The sequence below is a fragment of the Stegostoma tigrinum genome, chromosome 30 (assembly GCF_030684315.1).
Source record: "Stegostoma tigrinum isolate sSteTig4 chromosome 30, sSteTig4.hap1, whole genome shotgun sequence".
Lineage (NCBI taxonomy): Eukaryota > Metazoa > Chordata > Chondrichthyes > Orectolobiformes > Stegostomatidae > Stegostoma > Stegostoma tigrinum.
In genome coordinates this window covers 44,109,432-44,124,951 of record NC_081383.1, presented here as the reverse complement: position 1 = coordinate 44,124,951, position 15,520 = coordinate 44,109,432, and the positions used below count along the sequence as shown (strand labels likewise).

The following is a 15,520-nucleotide window of genomic DNA, read 5'->3' as shown; positions in this document are numbered from 1 at the left end:
AAGTTTGGATCAAGGCAATAATGAGATCAGAAACCAAATAGCCCAGGTGGAACCAATTCTGTGTGTCACTTACAAAGTTAATATTTCTAGTCTGAGATGACTTTTCAGTTCCAAAAAAGAGACATGTTGGACGTGAAGAGTTAACCATGTTTCCTTCTCCACAGATGCTGCCAGACCTGCTGGATTTCTCTAGCACTTTCTGTTTATATTTTAGATTTCCAGCATGTACTGTATTTTGTTTGTAATCATTCTGTGGTGCTGCTATTGAGTCATGCTTGGTGAATGGCATTGAAGTCCAACCAGAGTACATTCTTTGCTTTTGCCACTCTCCATGTTTCCTTCATATGGTGTTCAATGTGAAAGGGTACTGATTCATCAGCCAAGGTTAATTGTAGGTGGTAATTAGCAGGAGATTTCCTCGACAATGACAACATGAGGATTCCCAGGACAACTCCCACGCGACAGTGTACCAGACTTCCACTCCTCTGAGGATGGCGATATTGGTGTCTGAGGCATTGTCTATGTGAGCTGTTGTTTGATACTTCTGTAAGATGGCTGCCCCAAATAGTGGCATGAGTTCCACATGTTTGGGGGGGCGGGGAGCTGATCAATAGGGTTGTGCTTGCCATTGTTATTTCCAATACAAAAATGAATTAAAAATTAATTAATGGGTTGTTGGTGTCATTGGCTAGGTTACCATTTATTGCCCAATCCTAATTCCCCTGGAGAGGGAGGTGGTGAGCTTCCTTCTTAAACTATGCAGTCCTTGAGATTAGAAATGCCCACAGTTCTGTAAGAAAGGGAGCTCCAAGATTACTTGTTTTAGACTCTAGCAATGTAGTATATGTGAGTAGCTTCCTAGGTCATCACAGAGGTCAGTTAAGAATTGACCACTTTGCTGTAGGTCCGGAGTAACATGTAGGCCACACCAGGCAATGAGGGAAGATCTCCTTTCCTTAAGAACATCAGTGAACAAGTAGGTTTTTGCAGCAATTGACTTTAGTTGTTTAACATTTTCATTCTAGATTTTCTTTAATGTATTTAAATTTCACCACCTGCCATGGTGGAATTTGAACCCATGTTTCCCATGGTATTAGTTTTTCTGCAAAACAAGGTCTGTCTCCAGCTAAGTCATTCCAGTGCAAGCCATTCTGCATCTCTGATATCTACCCAACAATGTCGATCACTTAATGTTCTTAACTAGTCTAGCATTTTTTTCAATGAGTCTAGGGGTAACAAAGGCATGGATAAAGATTACAGTTTGGATTCTTGGCCTGCTGTTGTTGCCACAGTATTTAGTTCATTCAGTTCAGTTTTTTGTCAATGGTAACACACATCGTTGATAGTTGGGGATTCAACAATAGTAATGCCATCTCTTGTTGGATGGTCATTTCCTCGCACTTACCTGGCATGAATGTCACCTATCAGCCCACCCCTGGATATGCTGCTGAACATTGTGCAATTGTCAGAGATCCGAAATAAACATAGCAAGTGAAGAAACTCGGCAGATCTGGAAGTGTTAATGGGGGTTGAAGCACAGTTAATATTTTGTCTCAGAAGTTCTGTAGAAGTCATATTGGATCTGAAACATGTTTTTCTTGCCCCAGATGCTGCCAGACCTGCTGAGTTTCTCCAGGACTTTGTTTTAATTTTTAAATTGGATGATCACTTCAGGGAAATAAATTTGTAGGGTTGTTGAGTTAGCGAGTTTTGAGAAGACTTGTAGCTCAGGTTGAGGTTCTGGATGTGAGTTTGCTCGCTGAGCTGGAAGGTTAGTTTTCAGACGTTTCGTCACCATTCTAGGTAACATCATCAGTGAGCCTCCGACGAAGCGCTGGTGTTATGTCCCGCTTTCTGTTTATCTGGTTAGGTTTCCTTGGGTTGGTGATGTCATTTCCTGTTCTTTTTCTCAGGGGATGGTAGATTGATTTGGAGCCAATGTGTTTGTTGATGGAGTTCCGGTTGGAATGCCATGCTTCTAGGAACTCTCGTGCATGTCTCTGTTTGGCTTGTCCTAGGATGGATGTGTTGTCCCAATCAAAGTGGTGTCCTTCCTTATCTGTATGTAAGGATACGAGTGATAGTGGGTGATGTTGTTTTGTGGCTAGCTGATGTTCATGTATCCTGGTGGCTAGCTTTCTGCCAGTTTGCCCAATGTAGTGTTTGTCACAGTTCTTGTAAGGTATTTTGTAGATGACGTTTGCTTTGTTTGTTGTCTGTATAGGGTCTTTTAAGTTCATTAGCTGCTGTTTTAGTGTGTTGGTGGGTTTGTGGGCTACCCTGATGCCAAGGGGTCTGAGTAGTCTGGCAGTCATTTCGGAAATGTCTTTGATATAGGGGAGAGTGGTTATGGTTTCTGAGCCCGTTTTGTCTGTTTGTTTGGGTTTCTTGCTGAGAAATCGGCGGACTGTGTTCATTGGGTACCCGTTCTTTTTGAATACGCTGTATAGGTGATTTTCCTCTGCTCTGCATAGTTCCTTTGTGCTGCAGTGTGTGGGGGCTCGTTGGAATAATGTTCTAATGCAGCTTTGTTTGTGGGTGTTGGGATGGTTGCTCCTGTACTTCAGTATTTGATCCATATGTGTTCTTTTCCTGTAGACGCTGGTTTGAAGTTCCCCATTGGCTGTTCGCTCCACTGTGACAATTAGGAATGGCAGTTTGTTGTTGGTTTCCTCCTCTTTTGTGAATGTTATGCCAGTAAGGGTATTATTGATGGTCTTGAATGTTTCCTCTAATTTGTTTTGTTTAGTGATGACAAAGGTGTCATCCACGTAGCGGATCCAAAGTTTGGGTTGGATGATTGGCAGAGCTGTTTGTTCGAGTCTCTGCATTACTGCCTCTGCTAAGAACCCTGTTATCGGAGATCCCATGGGTGTACCGTTGGTTTGTGTGTAGGTTTTGTTATTGAAAGTGAAGTGGGTGGTGAGGCATAGGTCCACTAGCTTGATGATGTTGTCCCTGCTGATGAGGTTGTTGAGTTAATGTGGGATACAGCATTTCTCTACAGGAAGATGACGTGGGGTTGAAGAGCAAACTGACGACCTCTTGTGCTAATGTGACTCTCTAGACCAGAAACTTAACTTGAATCTTGTCAAAGTGAGCAATATGTTGCAGTCATCAGGACAAGAATTTATACTACAGGAGAAAAGGGTGCTGATTGGTTGGCAAGTTGACTGATTGGCCAACTATTTAATTGCCAAATTATCTGCACCATAAACAAAATTCTGACTATGGAATGAAGCAGGTTGAAGGCTTGGTTGGAGGGGGGCGGGGCGTTCTCTTGTTCATCAGCTGACTCCACATCCTCTCCTCCAACTACCAAGTACATCAGGAATTTGATAGTTACTGTTTGCTTATCTGAACAATGCAGCACCAAGGTGTTTGGTGCTCCATGTTATCCAGTACAAGTAGTCTGATTAATTGATTGCCACTCAATCACCAACTTCAAAAACTTCAAAATGTATTGTATAATTTCACATTATCATCGGCGACTTCTGTGATGAGTGACCATGACACACTCTATCTCCATTATGTTCTTATTGATTCACTGGAGATCCTTTGCTAGGAATTTAAATGTAGCAGCGAAGAGCCACAACACTAAAGCTGATCCTTGAAAATACCCATGTTAAAAAACAATCATCTCTGTGTCAGCTGGCTGAATGGTGGCAGCACTGAGTTGGAAGAAGTGGTCAAAATAATTTTTCATTTCTAGTGGGTTACATTTTGATTTCAAAGAGCTCCTTGGATCTAAAGGTTTAAGGATCAAACTGCTTTCAAGACAAGAATTTGCGAACACTTTCAGCACCTCCATGAAACAAACAAGAGACTCAGTGCTGGCCCGACGGGCTGGAATCCATAACTGGTTTTCTTTCATGCATCTCTTCCCGTGGCTGATATTAAAGCAAACCCAAGGTATGGATGGTTAAGCTCTTCAGAATTAGCTGGACTCCTGATGTTTCATCTGCATCAAAGCCTTTCTCTGTGAAAAAGCATGCCTGTACACAATGACAGTCGAAATGCTTGTACACAGAAAGGCATTTTTATATCAGAGACATTTTTCTAAAATTAGGGGAAACAAAAAACAGGATTTCTGTCATCTTATTTTTTCACCACCTATCCTAGGTGTGTGTGTTTTAAACTTCACTTGCTAAAGTGTTTATTGTGCAAATATAAAATAGGAAGTAAACCATTGGAAATGATTTAACTTTTTTCATTTGGAATGGGTTTTTTGTTGTTCCAGCATTGGTTGTAAACTTGAAATACAGGGGCCAGGAGGAGGGTTTCAGAATTTAAAAATATCAGGAAGCACTATCAAAAATGAGAACAACTTGCAAGTATGAAAGGTGAGAAATATTGTCTGTTGTAACCCCGAACCCTCCACAAAAGAACAATGGAGGAACCATAAAGTATAGTGATTTTTTTTGCAAGGGGGCAAGTGACCTTCTAGTCACTGTGTTTTGAGGCTGTTCTATGATCACCTTTTGAAGAAAAGTTGCAAAATCCCACATCTCTTACAAAAAAAATTATCTTTATCTCTGTCTTAAATGGGTGAGTATTTATTTTTAAACAATGACCTCGATCGCTGGATTCTGCTAAAAGAATAAACATTCTTTTCACATCTACCTTGTCAGTACTCCTCAGGATGTTATGTTTCAGTCTTGCTCTTCTTAATCCTGGTGCCTGTCCAACCCTTCCTCAAGGCAACCCACCATTCCAAGTGTTAAGTCCAGTCTCACTCCAGAGAATAGCATAAGATCTTAGTTGATGCTGTACTTTTTTATGTACTTTTTCAGAGATATTAAATCCATGTCCATTTTTTCCCTCAAATAGCCACAAGATATTCTATACCTTATTTTGTACCACACACGTGTCAGGCAATGATCATCAACAAAAGAAAATCACGCCATCTCCCCTTGACATTTAACAACATTAACATTGCTGAATCTCTCATCATTAACATCCTATGGTAGGGTTACATTTACCAGAAATCTAACTGAATGAACCACATAAATACTGTGGGTACCAGAGCAGAAAGTCCAATAATGGTGCAGTGATTATATTGTGACTTCTAAAGATTGCGTGGCAACTTCAAAACACAATGAGGTGTGTGATAGAATGCTCTTCATGAATGATCGGGAGGCTTGATTGGCAAGTTATTCACCACCTTGATCATTCCTCTCCATCACCAACATAAAGTTGGAGCAGTGAGTGCTAATTACCAGATGCACTACAGGGACTTGCCAAAGTTTCTTTGACAATATCTTCCAAACCTTTGACCTCTACAATTAATACAAGTGTGGTAGATGTAGGGGAACATGACCAACTGAAAGGTTATCCCGTAAGTTACACATCCTGACTTGGAACTATCTCACCAATCTCTCATTGTTGTTGGGTCATAAGAACATGGGAACCAAGAGCAGGAGTAGGCCATCTGGCCCTTTGAGCCCACTCACCCATTCAATTCGATCATGGGTGATCTTTTCATGTCCTTAGTTTCACTTACCAGCCTCTCACCATAAACCTTAATTTGCTATTCAGAAATTTTTCTATCTTAGTTTTTAAAATATTTAATGAGGAAGCCTTAGCTACTTCAGTGGGCAAGGAATTCCACAGGTTCACAACCCTTTGAGTGAAGAAATTGCTCCTCTGTTCAGTCCTAAATCTGCTTCCCCTTATTTTGGGGCAATGCCCTCTTGTTCTAGTTTCACCCGCCAATGGAAACAACGTCCCTGCTTCTATTTTATCTATTCTCTTCATAATTTTACATGTTTCTATAAGAGTCCCCCTCATTCTTCTAAATTCCAATGAATAAAGTCCCAGTCTATTCAGCCTCTCCTCATAAGCCAACTCCCTCAACTCTGGAATCAACCTAGTGAATCTCCTCTGCATCCCCTCCAGTGCCAGTACATCCTTTCTCAAGTGAGGAGACCAAAACTGTACACAGTACTCCAGGTGTGGCCTCACCAGCAGCCTATGCAACTGCAGTGTAACCTCCCTGCTTTTAAACTCAATCCATCTAGTAATGAACAACAAAATTCCATTTGCCTTCTTAATTATCTGTTGTACTTGCAAACCAATCTTCTGTGATTCATGCACAAAGACGCCCAGGTCCCTCTGCACAGCAGCATGCTGCAGATTTTTACCATTCAAAATCCTGAAGCTTCTTCCCAAACATCAGATGCTCCGCAGCAGTTCAAAAAGGTGACTCACTTTCACCTTCTTGGAGATAAATGAACAGGAGTAATAGGTACTAAACTAGAATTTTTTTAAAAGAATGCTCTTCTCAATTCATAAATCAAGTGGTTTATCTGATTGTTACATTTGCTAACTATGGGACCTGCAGTTCTTAAATTAGCTACAGTATTTCCTACATTAGAGTAACTGCACTTCAGTTGATACAAAGCAGTTTAGGACATGAGACGATTATAAAATGTACACTGGAAATGTCTTTCTGGTACTATCTTTTGGTGAATTAGTAACAGTGCTCCTGATCTAAGATGTCTCTGTAATGCTTGGAAACTTTCAAGAATTTTTTTTCCTGATATTCCATATAATCATGCAAAAAGCACAAACATGATTCTGTTCTACCTTTCCTTAGTCTTTTTCTGTGATACCATATTATGTACTTCTGTTTAGAATTTTGGCTGAACAATTGGAGGTGTGAATGTTAGCAAAATCTATCATTATATGAACACTGAATGGCTTTCTCACCTTCTGTGACATTATATTTTCATTTGGCAACTGGTTTGTGCACACAATGTGTGTGGATGCTCTGTTCGGTCTGCAGGCTTCTAAAACTACTGTCACCATACCGATTTTTTTTTTGCTGTGGAAAAGCAGACTTCAAGATCCAGAAGTTGTCACAGAAGATTTTCCAGCGAAAAGAGAGATTCATATATAGAGAAAACTCGCAAGCTGAAAGAGCAACCATGGAGGTTGAATCCAAAGGAAGCATTGTGGGCTTTTGAAAGACGCAGGTTAGTGTACTGAACGTCAGAAGCATTTAAGACTTAAAAGGACAGTGGAATACTTTCACCTTGGGTTGAAGTGCATAATATTTACAAAGAACAAAATACTGAAAATTTTTGAAATTTGAATGCTTCAGGAATTCAGACTGATAAACTCTTGTTTCCATTACATTATTTTTGTTAAACATACTAGCAATTATAGATACTTAATGAGACACCCCCAGACTTCTTTACTTTTTGTTATTCAGGATTCATTGGGAAGCACTAGCAAATAATCTTCTTAAGCAGGTGTTGATTTATTCTAAGATAATGGGAACTGCAGATGCTGGAGAATCCAAGATAATAAAATGTGAGGCTGGATGAACACATCTCAGCATCTCTCTGATGAAGGGTCTAGGCCCGAAACGTCAGCTTTTGTACTCCTGAGATGCTGCTCGCCCTGCTGTGTTCATCCAGCCTCACATTTTATTATCGTTGATTTATTCTGATCACTGAATACAGCTGTTAGATTTTTGCCAAATTCCTTTCATTTGATTTGTTATAGTCACATGTACTGAGATACAGTAAAAAGTATTGTATTGCTGAGCGGAGAAATTGTACCTTACATAAGTACATCAGGTTAATATGAAAAGAATGAGAATATAGTGTTATAGCTGCAGAAAAGGTGCACAGAAGGATCAACTCTTACATATGAGAGGTCCGTTCATAAGTCTGATAACAGTGGGGAAGAAGATGTTCTTAGATCTGTTGGTATGTGTTTTCAAACTTTTGTATTTTCAAACGCTTGTATCGCTGCCTGATGGAAGAGGGTAGAAGAGAGTATAACGGGTGGGAGGGGTCTTTGATTATGTTGGCTGCTATCCCGAAGCAGTGGGAAGTGTAAATGGAGTCAGTGGAAGGATGATTGGTTTTTGCGTTGGATTGAGCTGCATTCAGAACTCTTAAGTTCTTGCAGTCTTGGGCAGAACAGTTGCCATATTAAGCTTTGATGCATCCAGATAGGATGGTTTCTGTGGTGCATCTAAAATAATTGGTATGTGATGGTAGATATGCTGCATTTTCTTTGCCTTCTGAGGAAGTGGAGATGTTGCTGTGCTTTCTTGACTGTAGCATTGACATGGGATGGTCCAGGACAGATTGTTGGTGACATTCACTCTTAGGACCTTGAAACTCTCGACCATCTCCACCTCAGCACCATTGATACAGACAGGGACATGTCCTCTACTCTGCTTCCTGGAGTTGATAACCAGCTTGTTGTTTTGCTGATATTGAAGGAGAGATTGTTGTCTTTACACCATGCCACTAAGCTGTCTGTCTCCTTCTGTACTCTATAAAAACCGAAAGAACTGTGGATGCTGTAAATCAGGAACAAAAACAAGTTGCTGGAAAAGCTCAGCAGGCCTGGCAGCATCTGTGAAGGCAAAAACAGAATTAACGTTTCGGTTCTGGTGATCTTCTTCTGTACTCTGCCTTGTTGTTTGAAGTCCAACCCAGTATGGTATTGTCATCAGTAAATTTGTAAGTGGAGTTAGAGTTGAATTTAGCCACACAGTCTTGAGTGCATAAGATGTATAGTAAAGGGCTGAATATGCAGCCTTGCAGGCCACCAGTGTTGAGGATTCTTGTTGTGTTGCCACTTGTCCTTACTGATTACGGGAATTCGAGGATCCACTTGCAGAGGAGGGAGCAGAGCCCTAGGTCTTGGAGTTTGGAGATGAGTTTGGATGGAGTTATGGCATGATGACAGAGCTAAAGTCAATAAACAGCAGTCTGGTATAGGTGTCCTTGTCATCCAGATGTTCCAGGGATGAGTGTAGGGCTGGGGAGATGGTGTGTGCTGTGGGCCTATCATGACGGCAGACAAATTGTAGCAGATCAAGGCAGTCTGGGATGCTGGATTTGGTGTGCGTCAATATTAACCTCTTGAAGCGCTTCACAATGATGGATGTTAGGACAAAAGTCATTGCCTGATTTTTCTTTAGCACTGGGATGATGGTAATCTTCTTGAAGCAGGTGGGAACCTCACACCAGAATAAGGAGAAGTTAAAGATGTCTGTAAATACTCCCACCAGTTGGTCCATTTAGAATCTGAGAGCAAAGCTATGGACTCCATCCAGGCCAATCGCTTTCTGTGGGTTCATCCTCAAGGATGCTGATCTGATATCTGCAGCAGTGATTGTCGGTACAGGTTAACTAGAGGCTGTCAGGCAGGTGGCATCATTTCACTGACCTTCCATTAAAAACAAGCATAGAATGCGTTGACTTCATCAGGGAAGAATGCATTGTTGTCAGCGACTCTACCAGACTTTGTTTTGTAGCTTGTTATATCATGTAACCTATGCCACTGCCAACATGTGTTTGTGTGGTTAGTCCAGGACTCTTAGCTTAGTCTGGTATTGTCTCTTGGTGACCCTGATGGCTTTCCTGTAAAGATCAAGGTCACTTAGACCTGGACTTCAGTAGGGATTAGACCTTCCAGTCCATCCATGGTTTCCAGTTGGGGAATACTCACATTAACTTCTTTGGCACCAGTCCTCTACACACTTGCTGATGAAATCTGTGACGGTAGTGGCGTATTCATTTAGGTTGACCACTGAGTTCTTGAATATAGACCAGTCCACCGAGTCCAAGCAGTCACATAGGAGCTTACTACTGTAAGACTTTCTGTATCAGATCTTCACACTTCAGTTTCTGCTTGTAAGCTGGGAGAAGGCACACAGCCTTATGGTCTGATTTATTAAAATGTGGGCAGAGGATGGAGCGATAGGCGCCTTGCAGCAATGGTCCAGGATGTTTGGGCCTCTGGTGAGACAGGAAACGTGTAGATGGTATCTTGGTGGTATATTCTTGAGGTTGGCATGGTTGATGTCACTAGCTACAATGAACAAGGCCAGAGGGTATTCCATCTGAAGGTTATTTCTAGCGGTGTATATTTCATCAAGTACACCTTTCACTTCTGCATGGGCTGGGATGTAAACTGCTGTCAGGATAACAGAAGTAAAATCCCATGGCAGGTAGTAGGGACAGCACTTAATCGTTAGATATTCCTGGTCTGAAGAGCAGACCAGGACCATCACATCTGAGCACCAAGAGGTGTTGTTCAGGAGCCAGACCCCTCTACCCTTTGCCTTGCCTGAGGACACTGTGCAGTCTATCCAGTGGATTGAGAAGCCCTTGGGTTGTAAGGTACAGTCAGGTGAAACAGGAGTGAGCCATGACTCCATTGCACACAGCACATAGCAGTCTCTCAATTCTCTTTGTCTTCTGACTAATCTTTGACACTAGCTGAGGAACAAAAAGAGTACAGCCTTCATCATGAAGAGACTAAGAGAAGATGGAAGCTTCAGTCATTCACTGATTGCAGATCAGATATTTGATTGCAGTCCCTTTCTGGCATCTGCTAACATTATTGGTTCTTCTCTATGATGTAAATTCTGGGACCAATTTATTGCCTTGGCAAAGTGGCTACAATGCTTTGAGTTTTATCAGTTAGCATTGATAGGGTTTTCCTAGCACTGAATATACAATGTTTAATGTAACACCATTTCTGCCCTTGCCATATTTACAGTAGAGATTATTGGAATGTGATCAAAGAAGTTACTTGCCTGGTTTCCCCTCTCCAAATCTGCACGGATCAGATATCAAAATATAATAGTCCTGCCCAAGAGAGGCCACTAGACACCGTCATTTGTTTTAGAAGTACTTCCTTCCCTTGTTCCTTTTGCCATTTTCAACAACATACAAGATCCATTTATATATGGTAACCAAATAAAAGTTTGTCACTTTCTATATTCTGTTATTTCATGAGACCAACTTTTGCTATTTTTTCTAATTTTCTCATGAAATTTGTAAAACACGAGCCTTGAATATAGGACAATTAATGCCATTTTAGTCATCTTTTAGTATCTTTTGGGTTATGTCAGTCTTCCTGTTAATTTTTAACTTACACAAAGAAATTGAAGGTGACTTACATAGTGCTCTATATAATGCTCACTTCAGGGTATTTGATTTCCGAAGTGATTTTTTTTTTCTGTTTCTTACTAGGGAGCGTGAAATATGGGAAGAAGAAGCTAGAGAGTTATTGGAAAGGGACCTTGATCGACTCCAGCTTGAGAGGATGTGTCTTGAAAGAGGGAGACTGGATGAATCTTTTCCGATAAGGCAGAGGTTCTTGTTAGGGGAGGTAAGGGGAATGATCTGCAAATGGAAATTGAAAATGCCTTATTGTGATTCTGTTGTTAGTTTTTGCCTTTGTCTGTGGACCTTTCTGACTATTTTTTGCAGCTTTAATTACTGCACCATCTGGTCACTGACAGATGTTGGTGTCAAACAAGTTGTGGCCTCTTGATTCCACTTTTAATATATTTTATCTAGATTGGCTGAGAGGTTGGATAATTAAATTTAATTTTTTTAGTGTTTTCTTCATTTAGTCCAAACTCTCAAAATTTAAAACAAAACCATAAAGTTCTGGAGAAACTGAACAAGACTGGCAGCATTTGCAAAGAGAAAAGCAGCTAGCATTTCATTCCAGAGATAGTAGAGTCTAGGCCCAAAACGTCAGCCTTCCTGCTCCTCTGATGCTGCTTGGCCTGCTGTGTTCATCCAGCTCTACACCTTGTCTAGCATTTCATTCTAGTGACTTTTCATCAGAACTGTGAGCAGAAAGGTCACTGGCTACAAACATTAACTCTGTTTTTCTCTCTACAAATGCTGCCAGACCTTCTAAGTTTTTCCAGAACAATCTGTTTATTTTAAACTTGTACTAGTTGTTTCTGTACGCTATAATCTCAGTGAATAACTATTAGCCTGGCACAGAGTTGGGTAAAGGTGATGTTTACTGAATGTGTTCCTTACATTTAGGTAGAAAAGCAAGCACAGGAACGAACTTACCAACAGAGGGAACAGCTGCTACAGAAAATGTACTTGGAAGAAGCTGTAAAACGACAGTTTTTTGATATTGGGTAAAGCAAATCTTGATTGTCCTCCAGTTTTCCAATATTTCTAAGAGAAGATGTCTAATTGGTGAGAATTATAAACATTCACATCCCCTGAAAGCTCAATCAGTGAAAATAAAAATAAGTGTAACTGTCTGAGAATGATCAGTAAGGCCTAGAAGTAATCCTTGTTCAATCTGTATTTAGCTGACCTTAAATAGAGCAGTCATCTTCTAAACTATGCTTCTTTTGCTTAGCTAACCTTTGCCACGATGTGGGAGAGGAGGTGAGGGATAGGTAACGGAGTGATAATGATTAATGGAAAAGTAATCCAAAAGCCCTAACTGGATCAAAAGGTTGGTTTCGGTAATGGTGACGTTGGAAATAATGCAAAAAACCCATCTAGTTCCCTTGAATCTTTTAGCGAAATAAAGCAAAACAGTCCAACCTGGTAAATTACTGGCCCATCAGTCTACTCTCATTCATCAGTAAAGCAATGGATCAAATCAGCAAACCGCACTTGCTTAGAATAACCTGTTCACTGCCACTCAGTTTGGGTTCCTCCAATTTCACTCAGTTATTGACCACATTCCAGCCTTGGTTCAAACACTGACAAAAGAGATGAGTTCCACAGGTGAGACAAGAGTGATTGCCCTTGAAAACAAGGATGTCTTGACTGAGTGTGGCATGAAGGAGCCCTAGCAAAATGAGTAAATAGGAATTGTGGTTGGATTCATATCTAGCACAAAGGAAGATGGTTGTAATTGTTGGAGGTCAGTTATCTAATCTCTGCAGGAGTTCCTCAGGGTAGTGTCCTAGGCCCAACGATCTTTCATTCATACAAACAAGTAACAAGATTAAACCACTCGACCCTTAGGGCCTGCTCTGTCATTCATTAAGATCATGGCTGATCTGACATTAACCTCATTGCTGTATGCCCTGATAATCTTTCACCCCGTGGTAATCAAGAATCTCTCTGCCTTCATATTTAAAGATTCTTCACTCACTGCCTTTTGAGGAAGGATATTCCAAAGATAGTCAACCCTCTGAGGGGAGAAAAAGTGTTTCTTCATTATTCTGTTAATAGGTGACCCCTCCCTTTTAGACAATGTTATCCCCGGTTTTGGATTCCTCTACAAGAGACAGCATTCTTCTGACATCCACCTGGTCAAGACCCTTAAGGATCTTGTATGTTTCAATTGAGTCAACTCTGACTCTTCTGAATTCAAGACAATTCAGGCCAAGTCTATTTAGCCTTTCTTCATAAGGCAATCTGCTCATTTCCAGGTATTAGCCAAGTAAATCTTCTCTGGATTGCTTCCAGTGCATTGACATCCTTCCAAAAGGATGGTAACCAGTACTGTACATAGTAATCCATGGTCTCACCAATCTCCTGTAAAACTGAAGCATAACTTCCCTACTGTTGCATTCAAATCTCGTCGCAATAACGAATAACATTATTAGCTTTCCTGATCACTTGCTGTACTTGCATACTAACCTCAGTGGTGTATTTACAAAGACACCCAGCTCTCAGAGCTCTGCAACCTTTCATCATTTAGGTGATGTGTTTCTTTTATATTCTTTCTGCAAAAATAGATAATTTCACATTTTTCTACATTGTATTCCATTGGCCAGATCCTCGCCTACTTACTTAACCTTACATAACGGGCAGCACGCTAGCTCAGTGGTTAGCAGCCCTGCCTCTCAGCACCAGAGACACAGGTTTGATTCCAGTCTTGGGTGTCTGCATGGAGTTTGCACGTTCCCCTTGTCTCTGCTTGGGTTTCCCTTGGGTGCTTCAGTTTCCTCCCACAGTCCAAAGATAGACAGGTTAGGTGGAGTGGCAATACTAAATTGTCTGTAGTGTCCAGGGTTATGCGGGTTAGGGTTGGTTAGCCATGGCACATATGGAGTTAGAGTGATAGGGTGGGTTTGGGTTTTGGTGGGATGCTTTTCAGATGGTCAGTGCAGAATCAATGGGCCAAATGGCCTCTCACCACACTGTTGGGATTCTATGATTCTAACCAATCCATATCTCTTTTCAGGCTCCTTATGTCCTCTTCACAAATAACTTTCCTACTTATCTCCCCACATTCTATAACTAATCTGTAGCAAATTCAGCTACCACGCATTCAGTCCATTTGTCCAAATCATTTACATGAATTGTAAAATGTTGAGACCCACCCTCCCCCACACCATGTATTGTGAGCAGTTTTGGGCTGTGTAGCTCGGAAAGAATGTGCTGGCTTTGGAGAGGGTATAGAGGAGGTTTACAAGAACGATCCTGGGGATGAAGGACTTGCCAGATGAGGAGCAGTTGAGGACCCTGGTTCTGTACCCTCAGAAGGATGAGTGGGGATCTCATTGAAACTTACAGAATACTGAAAGTCTGTGATGGAGTGGATGCAGAGATGATGTTTCTTGTGGTAGGACAGACTAGGATCCAAGTGCACAGCCTTAGAGTGAAGGCACAACCTTTAGAACAGAGGTAAGGAGCAATTTCTTCAGCCAGATGGTGGTGAATCTGTGAAAATTATTGCAGCAGAGGACTGTGGAGACATGTCATTGCGTATATCTGAGACAGAGAGAGACAAGTTTGTGATTAGTAAGGGGATCAGTGATTATGGGGAGAAGGCAATAGAATGCATTTGAGAAACATATCAGCCGTGATGGAATGGTGGAGCAGATTTGATGAGCCAAATGGCTTAATTCTACTCCTGTATCTTATGGTCTTATGTTGCTAAGTAAAAATCCTGAAATACCCACAGTGGTGTTAGGATGGGTATGCCTATGCTATATGGACTTGCAGTGGTTCAATAATGATCCTTATTGATTAGGCATTGCCTTTCATTCTTTCTGTCGCAAAGAACAAGACCCTGTTTATTAATAAATGTAGCCTCCAGTACATGCAAATGAACCGGAAAAGGACTGTTGACCAGGATCATGAATCGGTTGTCAATGTGATCGTTCACATACTCAGGATAATCCGCAATTGTTGTCCAGTTACAGAATGCTACCTCATGTTGGACAATGTGTTGAGGTTTGCAAGTGCAGTCTAATTGGGTACAACCAGTACTTTGCTTGTTGAAAATACTTGAATGTGATCCACCAGTCCTTGGGATATATGGCCTACATAACTATCAAGACATCAGCTCTAAAGTTCATGTATCACATTACTCATTAGTGTGGCAGGTAGAATGTTTTTTCTCTGTAACCCTGGACATTGTTTTTATTCAAATAATTATTTAATGCTGTTTTGAATGCCTGAATGAATTTTCCTCCATCACATTTCTAGACACTACATTACATCTCTAAATGGAGAAAAGTTTGCTTCTGTTGCAAAACACTTTAAACCTACGCAGCCAGTTCTCTATCAATTTATAAGCAGAAGTAGTTTCCCCCATCCGCTCCAATGATTTTGAAAGCTTCTGTCAAATCTCCTCAGCCTTCTCCTCTTCAAAGCAAATGATTTCTTCAATTTATCCTAAGAATTAAAGTTTCTCAAACATTAACCATTTTTGTAAATCCCTTCTGCACCCTCTAATACATTCACATCATTCTGAAAGTGTGGTACCCAGAACTGTACACAATACTCCACTTCAGGTCTAACCATGTACT

General features: G+C 40.9%; 1 protein-coding gene across 5 annotated transcripts in view; it reads left to right on the top strand.

Moving 5' to 3' along the window:
* The window catches only part of LOC125465967 (uncharacterized), an 82,462-nt gene that overhangs the window by 48,280 nt on the left and 18,662 nt on the right, over nucleotides 1-15,520 (top strand). For 4 of the 5 annotated variants that reach the window (XM_059638516.1, XM_059638515.1, XM_059638513.1 and 1 more), the window contains 3 exons: nucleotides 6,838-6,977; nucleotides 11,013-11,151; nucleotides 11,829-11,929. In XM_059638516.1, coding sequence (XP_059494499.1) covers nucleotides 6,838-6,977; nucleotides 11,013-11,151; nucleotides 11,829-11,929 — 380 coding nt within the window. The remainder of the gene's footprint in view (nucleotides 1-6,837; nucleotides 6,978-11,012; nucleotides 11,152-11,828; nucleotides 11,930-15,520) is intronic. The other variant, XM_048560014.2, reaches the window with a different exon arrangement.